General features: G+C 40.6%; 1 protein-coding gene across 2 annotated transcripts in view; it reads left to right on the top strand.

The window, feature by feature from the left end:
* The window catches only part of GLIS3 (GLIS family zinc finger 3), a 492,055-nt gene that overhangs the window by 185,687 nt on the left and 292,344 nt on the right, over positions 1 to 14,024 (top strand). For both annotated transcript variants that reach the window (XM_032138518.2, XM_058431727.1), the window contains exon 3: positions 371 to 1,487. In XM_032138518.2, the coding sequence (XP_031994409.1) occupies positions 371 to 1,487 (1,117 nt within the window). The remainder of the gene's footprint in view (positions 1 to 370; positions 1,488 to 14,024) is intronic.

Genomic DNA, 14,024 nt, shown 5'->3' on the forward strand with positions numbered 1-14,024 from the left:
GATTGGCTTTAACAGGTATCATTAATTTTTCTCAGGTCTCTATCCTTTTTCCCCCTATATTGAAAACGTTATTTAAAAATAAAGCAAGGACTATTAATTACTAAAGTATTAAGATTATTTATAACAATAGATCTTTTGTTACATTATTTCAGTGAGCATTAGGTTTTATTGTTCTTCTTGGTAAAATGTTATTTACCTGGAACTAGAAGCCTTGGATTTTATCTTAGCCCAGGAATGTGTGTTTAGCACAGAATGTAATTAGGGGAAATACCTAAGGGATTGTCAATGCAGTGTTCTTTTAGCTCTTAAGCAATCCATATCCTGCTAAAATGTTTATCTTTTTTTTCTTCCTTTCTGGCTGCCGTTCCAGGTCCCTTATTTCGCGTGAGTCTTTGGCGTCCCCGACCTTGAGTCTGACGGAAAGTCAGTCGCCCTCGGGTGTGAAGCAGGAGTGGTCTCACGGCTACAGGGCCCTCCCTTCGCTCTCCTCCAGCCACGGCTCTCAGAATGGCCTTGATCTAGGGGATCTCCTCAGCCTTCCTCCCGGCACACCCATGTCCAGCAACAGTGTCTCTAACTCATTACCATCCTACCTTTTTGGCATGGAAAATAGCCACTCTCCTTACCCTAGTCCTCGGCACTCATCCGCCAGGTCCCACTCGGCCCGCTCTAAGAAGAGAGCCCTGTCCTTGTCCCCGCTGTCCGATGGCATCGGCATAGATTTCAATACCATCATCCGCACGTCGCCCACGTCCTTGGTGGCCTACATCAACGGGTCGAGGGCTTCCCCGGCCAACATGTCCCCGCAGCCAGAGGTCTACGGGCATTTCCTGGGCGTGCGCGGCAGCTGCATTCCCCAGCCGTGCCCGGTGCCCAGCGGCCAGAAGGGCGTGCTGGTGGCCCCTGGAGGCCTGGTGCTGCCGGCCTACGGCGAGGACGGGGCCCTGGAGTACGAGCGCATGCAACAGCTGGAGCACGGCGGCCTCCAGCCAGGCCTGGTCAACAACATGGTGGTGCAGCACGGCCTGCCGGGCCCCGACAGCCAGCCGGCCGGCCTGTTCAAGACCGAACGCCTGGAGGAGTTCCCGGGCAGCACCGTAGACCTGCCCCCCGCGCCTCCTCTCCCTCCTCTGCCGCCGCCCCAAGGTCCCCCACCCCCTTACCATGCCCACGCGCACCTTCACCACCCGGAGCTCGGGCCCCACAGCCAGCAGCTGGCCTTGCCCCAGGCCGCCCTGGACGACGACGGGGAGATGGACGACGTCGGGGGCAAGCATTGCTGCCGCTGGATCGACTGCAGCGCCCTGTACGACCAGCAGGAGGAGCTCGTGCGGCACATCGAGAAGGTCCACATCGACCAGCGCAAAGGGGAGGACTTCACTTGCTTCTGGGCCGGTTGCCCTCGAAGATACAAGCCCTTCAACGCCCGCTATAAACTGCTGATCCACATGAGAGTCCACTCCGGGGAGAAGCCCAACAAGTGTACGGTGAGTTTCCGAAGCGCAAGGGGTGACCTCTCTTGAAGGCCCAGCTTGCTTTGCGTACGTGTGTTTTTTTCCTAGCTCGGCCCATGGAGTTTGCGTGCGTGGTGGTCTAGATATCCATGAGATGGGGTTCCTCTTCAGCTTGAGGAAGGGGAAGGTTTCTTCCATGATTAGTGGCCGTCCATTTCTATATTTCTTTCTGCAAAGGTACATGATCCGTCCCAGCAGGTGATCAGTCTGCCACACTGTGTAAAATCTTGGAAAGGAGATGCCAGCCAGGTACCAACTTTGAATTTCCTTAATGTGTATGGATGTGCAAGAGCAGAAGGACACAGATTGCACATCAGCAAGCTTTAGTTCTTTTCCAAAGCAAATATGCAGTGACTTTTCCTTCCCTCCAATAACCGGGCTAGAATTGGGATGGGGAGAAGAGTGGTTTTGATATTTGGAAAGGAACTCACCAACCACTTAGCAACTTGGCTAGTGAAAGTGTTTCGGCATGCATCCACATGCCTGCACTCTGTACCTTCCAGGGTTGAGAGACTAGCTAATGATTTATAGTCGGCGTAAAATCACCCAGGGGATACACAGGAGCAGAATCTCACAGGATCTTAACTAATTTTAAGAGGCAATTTTAAGAGGAGAAAGAGCAGGGAAGCCTTTGGTGCTGAGGGAAGTGGGCCTGATGTCTCTTTTTTCCTTGCCCCTGCCTTTCACAACATCCATCCTGGAACTCTCTCTGTTTCTTGGCAAAGTTTACTGTTTTTGAATAATATGATTCTTAAATGATTTCACAACAATTTCACACCTCACAGAAACCCTCAGGGTTTATAAGCAGGGCATCACCCTTGGGATCACAGGATGGCTTTGCACAATCTCAGACAGCTCACTTAAGTATTGGAAAAAGAAGAACATATGTTTTATATTAGTTTAGATGGACAGAAATATTTCATTTAGAGTTAAAGTCTAAGATTTCTATGTATTCCCTGGATATTGAGTATGGTGCAGGTCACTAAATATGTGAAACATATAAATCAATTTAAACAGAAATTTATTTGTACTGTGGTTCCCCAGCCCAAGTTCCTTCTTTCTATAGTATGTCAGTGATGAAAAAGAATCTGGACTATGTGTGTGCTTGATTATAGATTCGCCAAGGTTTCTGATTCATGTAAAAGCAAACCAAACAGGTGATAGCTATAATGCAAGTATTCAAAGCACTTTTTCACGCCCAGTAGGTATTTTTGAAAGAGTTTTAAGAATTTCTTGTGGAATGGAATTGCATTTCTTGTCACTACGTTATGCACCACATTGTGATTTTTCTCAAGGAAAACCTGAAGCTGATACAGTGCGAGAGTGCCAGGTTATAGGAGTGAAAAGAATAATTACTTTCCAGACAGTAAAGCCTTACTCTGTCACTAGGGTTCTGCATTAAAAATGCCAGAAAGAGACAAGCAATTGAAGGCAATTCCATTTACTCTGGAACACACCGGCCTATTGCAGGCAGGAAAGACATTCAGCCTCTGAAGGAAAACAGTCCAACCTTTTAGTTCTGACTAATCCTGGCTGAAAATAGTTTACTGGATTTGGCTTTACTGAAATAAACATAAAGGCTCGAATTATCCAGAAAAATATTTTTTGCATTGCAAAATTAATTTTTGTGCAATAGGATTTCCCCATTTTTCTACTGTTCCCAGGCTTTGCAAAGACATATAACTTTATAAAGTTGACTTTTGCTGAAGTGCGTGATGAATATCAAAAATAGAAATAGTTCAGTGAAAGAATAAGCTGATAGGTTAATGTTTGCAGCCTTATGCATAGCTTCTCATTGTATTGTTCAGAATGGGTATGGGAGATGATTTCTCTTCCTCTGATCTGCCCACTCCCCACTTCTAGGTGGAATTTTTATAAAATTCAGATTGGTGATTTAACAGTGTATCGAATCTAGGATCACAGAGCATTTATTTACACACGTAATAGTGCAGATAACAAACAGGGATTCTTAGGAGCTGAGTAATGCTGCAATTCTAGTTCTGGGGCTATATATTTTTAGCAGGAAGCCTTCATTTTCTTCTAAAACTTACATATTATAGGCAGTATGTCTTCTGAAAACTGTTATGTTGCTACATGTCATCTGCTTGATTTGTAGGGTGATAGCCAACTGGCAGCAATTAATTTTGCTGTGAAAGTTTAGCAGTCCTCTTAAGTTGTAATTCACAGATAGAATACCTGGTTTTTAAAGTAGATATGCACCTGGAAAAAAATGTATTTTTCTGCCTTTTGCAAAACGCGTATTTATAGTCTTGGAGTCCAGACACATACAACTGTTACAACGAAAATGTTTCATCTCCCACTGATTTAAAATGTCATGGTAGTTGACTGAAAGCTCAAGATCCTTGACAAGTAAAATGGCCACATTCTTCTTTTGGAAATGCGAAGTGATCTTTGTTTTTTGTGGCTGTGTCATACACTGCAGGGCTAGGGGCAGGCTAAATTATAAGACCCAGGCCATTTTTTGTTTTATGTATGTTTAACTGCTATTTTCTGTGTATGATAGTTAGAGTTAGTCATTTTCACTTGCTTAGCTTATTGCCCCAAGAAAGAAATGATGACCACATTGTGTTTGGTGACCATGACTACAAGCAGCACAAAGAGCTTCTGGAAGTTATGGTAAAATAGGGGTGTGTGAGAGGGCTACTCAGTGATGGCTTGCTTACAGTAAGTGGCTGCCACTGGTATCCTCCCTCATGCCAAATTCCATGTCATGCATGAGAGAACGCATTCTCAGAATCTCTGACCATAACTCCCTGGACTTATCAGAACCCTGGGATTCACATCATTCAGGATTCTGGGTGGCAGAACTGGGGGAGGGCTGTGAATTTATTATTTGGTTAACTTACTGGAAGAAGAGAATGGGTTCTTTTCCTTTCCCCCCCCGCAACTCCACCCTTCTGTAGATCTCTTTCTTATTGCTTCTGTGGAAAGCCCAACCAGCTGCTCTCTTTCCAGGCCTGGCCTCCATTGCAGAGACATTCCCACCCAGTGGCAAAGGGCTTGAGAAGTAAAGGCCTCTGTAGACAGACAGGCAGACCTCAGCTAGTCAGAAACCGGGATATGCCAATATTACATTTTAAAATACCTGACTCCGTTCACAGCTATCTATTAACTATAGTACTTTCTAGGTGCTGAATCACTCTATTTTGACCTTCCTGAGCTTAGACCAACTGCAACCTTGGTAAATCTCAGAATTATCAAAATATTTGAGCATTATCAGCTATAACTGTCGAATTCTATTAAGTTTTTCTGAGATGGTAAGGTCCCAGGTCAGAACACATCATGGAGTCTCTGTATCTGTCCCTTTCCCAAACCCCTGTTTCATGTTCCTAAAAGGACAACATGAAGTGTAAACCCAAACAATAGATGTACACTAATCATCCCTAACAGTATCCATAGTGAATGGTTCCAACAGAGTGCACCCTGAGAACGTTTTTACTGTACGTCTTTTTGCCATTAAGTTGAAGAGCGTGCAATGGCTGGGTAACGTGCCCAGTAACTGTGTTCTAATGAGCTTAGGCCTGCTCTGTCTGTTGGTGCTTCTCATGAGAAAGCCTGTTTGCCTGTCTGGGGCAGAGTGAGTAGAGGGACCCAGGGTTCTATTGCTAGGATCAGAAACGCTGATGACTTGCCTTCACATACGATTGAAGGCAGTTGTGCTAGCAGGTTAGGGAGTGCTGATAAGGGAATTAGGGGGAATGTGGGCCTCCACTTAAATTTTGTTTATTTTTCCTGGATGAATTTTATCCAATGGCAAAAAGGAATTTTTCAAAACTTTTACCCACCCATGGATTTTCATGAAAATGTCACTGACCAAAGACCAGTTTTGAATTTTGTATGAATTGACTCATTTCTCCACAGGCATTTTGCCTGGCAAAATCCAGAGTATTTGCTTTGGCTTGAGTATTGGGCAGTGGTGCTTTTTAAGTAACATTGGATTATGATTTCAGGAAAATAAATACAGAGCTGGGACCATGTCCCCATTCCTCTTGTATGGCCTGGTGTATGGGTTCACAGGCCAGCTTTGGCCTCGTAAGACATGTCTTGAGGAACTGTAAATTCATTGTAAGCTGTGGAAGGCCTTTTTCACATTCACTTTTATTTTGATAAGACTCAGTGTTGATGTGGTCTGTGACCAGAGGGACCTTAGGAAGATATCTAAGCATGATTCTTAATCCCCACTTCGTAATCCTCGTATTCCAATAATGAATAAATTATCATAATACCAAGTATCAATAAGGGTATGGAGAAGTGGATACACTTTAATGTTGTTGGAGAGACTAAATTGGTGTAACCACTTGGAGATCAATCTGGTAATATCTAGTAAGGTTGAAGATGAGTCTACCCAATAAAACTGTGTGTAGGTGCCTACTCTAGAGAAGCTTTTGTATATGGTGGCAAGGAGACCTGAAAAAAGGTGTTTACTGCTTTTGTTTTTCAAAAAAGTATAAATAACATAACTGTCCGTAGATAAGTCAATAAACTGTGGCTTATTCCCAATGAAATATTATAAAGGAGTTTAAAATTGAAATACACACGTATATATTACATATATATCTATTAACATGGATACACTTCAAAAAGCACTGTTGAGTGAAAAAAATATGTGCAAAAGGGTATATATGGTATTAATACAATTTATGTGTATTTAAACACAAACCGGGCAATATTATATAGTTCTGGTAGATAAATAATTATGTGATTAAACAGTAAAATCATGCGGGCAGGGTAATTAGTAACTTTAGGATAGTGGTTACATCTCAAAAGGAAGGAAGTAGAAGAGATGGGATGTGAGGATTTTACTTTCTCTTTTTTTCCAGAGAGAACTGAAACAGATACGGCAAAATATTGTTATTTTAACTTGATGGTGGTAATATAGGTGTCATAGGTGTCTGTTATAGTGTTTGGTATGCTTTACTGCCTATTTGAAATATTTCATAACTATAAGGATATATTTTTATCTAAAAATAAACGAAAGCCAATTACTATCACACTTCAATTTCTTTCCACCCATATCATTTTTTTAGATGAGAACAAAGCCTAGAGAAATTGATCTTTCCAAGACTGTTATTTAGCTGTTCCATACTTAGAACTTCTGAGGCTGTAGTTCTTAATCCTGGCTACACTGGAATCATCCGAAGTACCCGTACCTGGGTCCCATCTTCAAAATTTGTGATGTAATTGGCCTAGAATGCAGCTTCCAAGGTGATTTTAATGACGAGTCAAGGTTGAGAACAGTATTATAAAAGTTTTCCAGTTCTGACATTAGTGCTAGATAAATAAAACCCTACCCTGTTACTTCTGTTAAGATGCAGGGATGTACTGTTCAGTAGAGAGTACATCTCTACTTATTCTCAATGGCCTGACAGTAATCTCTATATTATTATCAATGTCCTTACAATGATTAGGGTAGTTTAGTGTTCTCTTGTAATAAAATTCAGAGACAAGATAAAATATTAGATTGATTGGTAGTGGCAGAAGGCTTTCAACTGAGTGTCCATTTCACATTCAGAGTCTCTTTCTTTACAATTATTAGTCAAGGTTTGGGAGGAGTCTTGTGCTGAACCATGTATACATTGTCACCACCTCCTTGCCTCCTTGATTTAGCAGTGGAACTGACAAATTTGTCACCCTGTTCCCATTTTTAAAGGTAAGATAGAGTGTTCTGTCTTCCAAACACAATGCAGACTTTCAGCTTTTAATAGAAAATGATCTTCAAAACGCTTTTGCTACTATGGACATTTCTGAAGAGTTGGTAAATTACCAAAATATTGAATTTTCTCTTTTATCAAATCTGCCTGATGTGATTAAATAAATAAATTAACATTAATATCCTCTTTGTCTCTTGAGGCTGAAATACCACCAGTGAACATCTGGTAAAGATCAGAGTGAATGTAGCTTCCAAGTCATATCCCACAAGGCATCGGTCTGTCAGATATTAAAAGCAAACTCCATGATTTAAAAAATTAAACCAAATCTTAAGATTTCTTTCCCAGCAGTTTTACATAAGAGATACAAACATATTTATCTGTGTAAGCACATGTTCAACATACGGTAGACACATATATGTCACCATAAATTACAAATCCCTTAGTGTTGGTAAAAGTGAAACCACAGAAATCCTCATTAGATGGGGCATTGACCACAGTCTATAAGGCATCTGTCAAATCAGATTTCGTATCCCAAAACACAGTTTAGAAACCTGCCATTTGATAAAGGTTTAATTTGGTTTCCCTTTAGAAGGCATTTAATTCAGTTTACCTGGGGAACTGACCTTTCATGAACTTTGTCCTCAAAATAAATTCATAGCAGATTTGGGCAAACATTTCAAAGCTAATCGTGGTTTATATTTCTTTGCCCTGTGATTCTAGGATTAATGAAAAACAATAGATAATGAGAACAACCTTAAGAGGTTAAATATTTGAGGCTTTATCCTCATTAAACAAAATCATTAACTACATGATGGTTAATGTTCCTTTTAGTTCATATTTGTTTTGTGGCTTTTCTCTAATTTCATGCCTTGAAATAATGTCTTTAAAATTAGAAAGCATTATGTAAATCTTTTCATAAATGATGTGATTAAGGGAATGTATGTCGAACCTTTGGAGATTTGTTCATATATAGATTCTAAAATGTGTTTTTCTCAGTTCTTTCAGACTGCACCAGTGTGGAAAATTAGTTTGGCAATATATTAGAAAAGCCCTTTGTGACCTTTGGAATATTTCTTGATTACCTTTTCTTTGGGTGGTCATGTTGTCATTTTTGAGTCCAGATAGAATTTGAACGTGTGGAGTGAAAGACCAAACACATTTATTTTTCCAAAAAGAAGAGGTCATCTGATTCTCTTTGATCTTTCAGAAATGTTTTCTTCAAGTTCTGCATAGAATGATTTGGAAAAGAGATGTTTATTTTTTCTTCCAGGCATATTTATTAGTTTCTCCTGTAATTGCTGAGTCAGAGCTTCTAAGCTATCAATAAGACAATGCTTGTTGTAACCCTGGACAGTGGATCTGTGGGTTGGTTAACCTGGAGCCTGAGTAGGGAAGGCTTGATTTTACGTCTGCTCTAACTCTGGGAAGCCATGTGTCCTTCATCCAGAGGGGAGACCAATCTGTCTAATCGGTGTCATCGTTCATATAGGAGGTTGGCATAGACAGGGGTTTGGTGAGAAAGTGAAATGAAACCTGTGTGTTTTTATTTCGCAGTACAGCATTTATTTTCCTTTTCTTGGGCCACAGGTACTGAGCTTGAGTAGGGAGAATGGTTAATCTGTTAGAAGGAGAATTTTGAATAATTTTTTAAATGACTAGTTTAAAAAGTTGTTGAGAAATTGGAACATGATATAACCAGTTTCTGGGCAGGCAGGAGCAATATGCTTGGGTAAATATATACCCTAATGCTCTGAAATTAGGGTGAGCATATACTTTATTTTTCAAATTAAGACACTTTTGAGAGTGAAAGTGAGTTTGTCTCACTGGAATGTCAGTCTAAATCAGGATTGTCCTGGAAAAAATTAGGGTATATAATTACCTTACCCAAATAGTATGTGTACTGATGTGTGCACTCATTGTGTGTTCATTCATTCATATGATCACCGAGTGCAAGCCATGTACCATACCTTACCTGGGGGATACAGAAATAAATGAGACATTCCCTTTGGGAGCTCACAATCTGTTGGGGTGACAATTGTGTAAACAGTAAAACAAGGGCTGTGATATATGGCTATGCAAACTTTTAATGGGAAAACTAGGGGAAGAAGCTCCCAAGTATGCCTGTAGAGTTTGGGCAGGCTTGTTAGAATTAAAGTAATATAGTAGCTCAGAATTTGTGTAACATAGTCATTTTCTTTCACCTCCGTTGAGGTGAAAGAAAGAAGACGGTAATTCTTACAGAGAAAGGCAAGGAGGGCATTTAAGCCCGCACATCACCATGTGAAATAGCACAGGAGTATGAAAGAGCACAGAGGAAGAAACAATTCTCAAGTAGTTTGATGGTCCAAGACTAGGTAGGCGTGGAAGTGAGGCGGGAAGAAGTCATGAAGGACTTATACTACCAAATAGGGATCATGTTTAAGAACTGGAAACCTAGTTAATAGAAATGCAAATCTAGTCAATAAAAATTATCTTAGGAGGGTGGCATCACTGAGGTAGCGAGCACTGTGTTTCAGTGGGTGTGAAATGAAACTTTGACTTCCCCAGGCCTTCTCCATTCTCTCTTAAAGTTTATAGTTTAATTCCTCATTAAAACATATCTCTTAGCAGCTATCATACGAAACACACATTTATCTTATGCCAAGTGATCAGCTAGTGAAACACGTAAATGTAGACTAGCATGAAAGCATTTTCTGTTGTAGACTTTAAAGAAAACAATTAAAAATCTGGGGAAGACTAGAGACCAAAGTTATTTGATCAATTATGTAGAATGATTAAGATGTGGACAGAGGCTGCATACATTATCCTGTGTATGAGTAGCTTTCCATTAGTTAAGTATTTCCTTTTATAATCTGTAAAGAGAGTGAAGTATTGTGCTGTTAAACAAAGGTTTGGACTGGTGCTCGTTATGCTGAGCTTGTCAGCCTTTTCAAGATTTTTTTCCTTCGCTGCTGAGATTTACTTTGGAATTTTTTTTTTTTTTCTGCTTAGACTAAATTAATACAGAACAGAGTGAAATGCCTCAGCTGTTTAGAGGAGAACAAATTAAATCAATTCCCATCAAAATGGCACCCATTCCCAGTGACTCAGTCCTGAACACCGTAGAACCCCATGTCTCTCTCGACCGGGGAAGGCAGCATGAAAGGAAGACTTGCCTTTTGTTACTTGAGCTTCTTTCTCTGGCACCATGAGCCCTCCCCTGGGGTTTGAGCCACCCAAGGTTGTAGAGTCATTTGCCTGTTGACCGGAGAGCACAGCTGAAGTCCCAGGTCAGTGGACTCAGGCATTCAGAATGTTCTAGAGAGGGCATTTGACTGGTCCTGGATCCTTGCTTTTAAAATTTCTGAGGCAGATTCTCAGGCTTCTCTCACCAGACAGTTTTCTTTTCTGTGTTTTAGAGTGTTTGTTTGAAAGTGCTTTCATTTTTAAATAGGGGCCTCGGTATTGGGCCTGTTGCATGTGTTTTTGATGAGATATATTGTTACTGCTGACTCTCTTTTGTCACTTTCTTTCCCCATCCCTAGTCCCAGTGGCTAGTACGAAAATTGCCCGGAAAAGCAAATGGTGATTTATTAGCCAAAAGAATGGATTTGGGGTTGGGAGAACAGTTGTAATGAAGCAAAAATGGAGGACTCAGCTTTTAACAAAATTCTGAAATAGAAATTTGTCTTTCATCTCATTTGTAGTGACCTCTACTGCCTTCTTCCCTCAGAGTTTCCATGCTGCTTCACAGGTCCCATGCGTTGCTCCTTATTTTTCCTCTCCATCGAATTGAGGCTTTCTTTTGGGAAAGAACTGTGGGAAAGAGAAATTCATATATGTAATGGTGAACAGCTGAGAAAAGATTCAGTGTGCTGGCTTTCCCAAGGGTATCTACATTTTAACGAGAAAGAAAGTATTAAACCTCTTCCTTAGACCAAAAACTCTTTCAGAGAAATGGAGGTGAAAGAAAATGACTATGTTACACAAATTCTGAGCTACTATATTACTTTAATTCTCACTATTGCCCTCAGAGCTAAGTAATTTCTAGGATTTGAGATTCAGACTCTCTTCTTCCTACTATATATTCAAAGATCATTAATTATTCACCTTTGAGTCCTACCCACAGCACGTGGCTCAATGATTAACATACTGTAGACCTCAAATGTGCACACATGTACACACACACACACACACACACACTTGAAGCTAGGTGATGGATACATAGAGGTTTGTTATTCTGTTATTTGCACTATGTGAAGATTTGAAATTTCCCATAACAAAATGTTAAAAATAAAGAAATAAAATGGTTGTGAGTGAATTCATAGGAAAGAAAAGAACAGTTCATTCTCTCTGGCTCCTCAGAAAATGATGCCAACCATGTGTTTTTTTTAGGTAACCTGTGTTCTTCTGATCTGAAAACAAATTAATTTTTCCATTGCTCTTGATGGTCTCTGAGATCACTGTGCTTAGGAATGAGATGAAAGATACTCTTGGGCAGAAACATGATGTTTAAAAAGGCAAATGATAAGAAGGGAGTACTATTGGAATACATTAAAATAATTTAACCCAAATCTCAGCAGCTTGCTATGATAAGAGTTTATTTCTTGTTTTTGTTCTAATATGGCTAACTCCTTATGGCTGTATAGTGACTCAGGATCCTTCAATCTAATGGCTCTGCAATCTGAGTCTAGGGTGAAAGACATGTTGAGGATTGTGGAGAGATTTTAGGATCTAGGCATAGAAGTGACAGGCTTGACTTCTCTTATCCCATTCGGCAGCACTTAGTCACATGACCTCCTCTAACTGCAAGGGCAATTGGAAAGAGTGGTCTTCCTTTGTGTCCAGGAGGACACTTAAACACAGAGTATTGGTGAACACACAGTATAGTATCTGCCCCAAGGGACTGGAAGTGCCCCCTGTTTCTTCTCTGGCTTACCCCGGTTTTCTGTATCTCCTTGAAAAGAAAACACAATTCAATCTTGATCTTGGAGCCTTCCATGAGTGGCGACCTGGTCTCATCAAAGAGCTTTAAAGACCATTTATTTTTTTGCTTTCCAGTGCTGGCTCCTATAACTTGCTTTTCAACTTATTAAATCTTTCCCAGCCCAACCATTTTTTTTCTTATTGACTCTCCAAGGATTCCATTGCCATACAATCACCACGGCTGGGGAAATGCTCCTTATCTCAAGTGGTTTACTCAGTTTTTCCCACCTTGTCCAAATTACATGTTCTTGGGGCACAATTCCACCCTGCTCGTCATCTTTCTAAGCCATGAGTATGTGTGATGTCTTCATGTCCCACAGGCACTTACCCTTAAGGGAGATCTGCTCATTATCAAGGGCAAGGTTATAGATGAATCACTGAGAGTTCTACCATTGTGCACAGAAATTTGGTGTGAAGGGCTATTTTACTAAGATCCTGAAACACAATATTCCCCATCTGTTCATAAAGTAGCTTATTTGATACACACAATGTGGTCATAAATGCTCTTGTATTCTCTGAATGCTTGCTTTTGGTCATGAACTGGCACACACTCAAGGAAAAAATGACAATGTGCCTCTATGGACACTTTTGGTCCATTTCCATAAATATATTCAAACAAAATGAAATTGCCTGGCTCTTTATAATATGTCCTTTAGTGCGTTTAAGCTTGCAAAATTACCCCCAAGGATGACAAATTGTAAACATCATGCAATACCACAGCCCTGGGTCAAGGCCTGTCTCAGTGTTCTACCGACGTTCGCCTTTCTTAGAAACGTTTAAAGTGTTTTAGGAAAATGAAGCTAGGCAAACAAGCTTATCGGGAGCGACAATAAAAAAAATCATTGATTCTAATTAGGAGGCGTCACGTATACAGTAACAAAGCTGCTTTTGTGTAATGAAAAGTCTACCTGTTCTCTGAAACACATGGAGTGCTTTCCAGTGGCATTAGATAATCACGCTGACAAAGTTTCAGGGCCCTGACCTTTTGGCCCATCTCAAGTGATTCAGCAGCACTTGTCGAAACTTGTCTAAGGTGTTGGTGGAAGGTGTACTGGGATACAAGTTGTTATAAAGGTGTGACAATGGGACAGGTGCCGTTTGTTTCTGAAAGCTCCAAACTGCATCGTAAACTGAAGTGGGAAGTATTCAGCTTCTTGAGGCGTGGACTGAGTTTATTGTAATTATCTCTAGTTGTCCCTCCCTGTAGCAAGTATTTCCCCCAGCAGCCTAGTGCATTAACCCACTGCTGGTGAGGACTCTAACTTCTTATGGCTTGGGTCACGCTGATCGTGTTCTGTTGTGTGTCCTGGGAAGGCCAGATTTAGATTGTGACACTGGTTTTGTGCTGTGCCCATAGAATGAGGCTTTATGTTGGAATCAGTCAAGAACAGAGCTGTATAATCTGAATAAAGGAGAAATCACTCTAACTGCTTACTCTATTGAGATAGTAAATCAAAATAAACAACTGTGTCACTATCACTTTTCAAGAATTCAGAACTTCGGAAAAAATGAATGTCACTAGACCACAGAGTCAGGAAAATAGATCTTGGTAAATCAATGGGCAATTTAGTTTAAAATTAAGAGTACATATTGACCATTTGCAGTGTCAGTGATTTATTTTCAAGGAGGAATTTCATAAAAGGCATTTTTAGTTGCCTGATTATACATTTCCGCCAAAGATGGTTTGCTAATTACCATCAGTGAGTAATAGGCGTTGCCAAAAAGGAAAAATAAAGTCCATTGTGTTCCAAAGGAATGATGCTGCCAAGTGTCTTGACAGGCTCCTGCTGCACTTGTCAAACAGCTGTGCCTGGGAGTGAAATTATGAAGTTGGATTCTCACTTAGCCAAGATTAGAATAGGCTTAATTGAAG

The sequence above is a fragment of the Hylobates moloch genome, unplaced genomic scaffold (genome assembly GCF_009828535.3).
Source record: "Hylobates moloch isolate HMO894 unplaced genomic scaffold, HMol_V3 SCAFFOLD_19, whole genome shotgun sequence".
NCBI classification, from domain to species: domain Eukaryota; kingdom Metazoa; phylum Chordata; class Mammalia; order Primates; family Hylobatidae; genus Hylobates; species Hylobates moloch.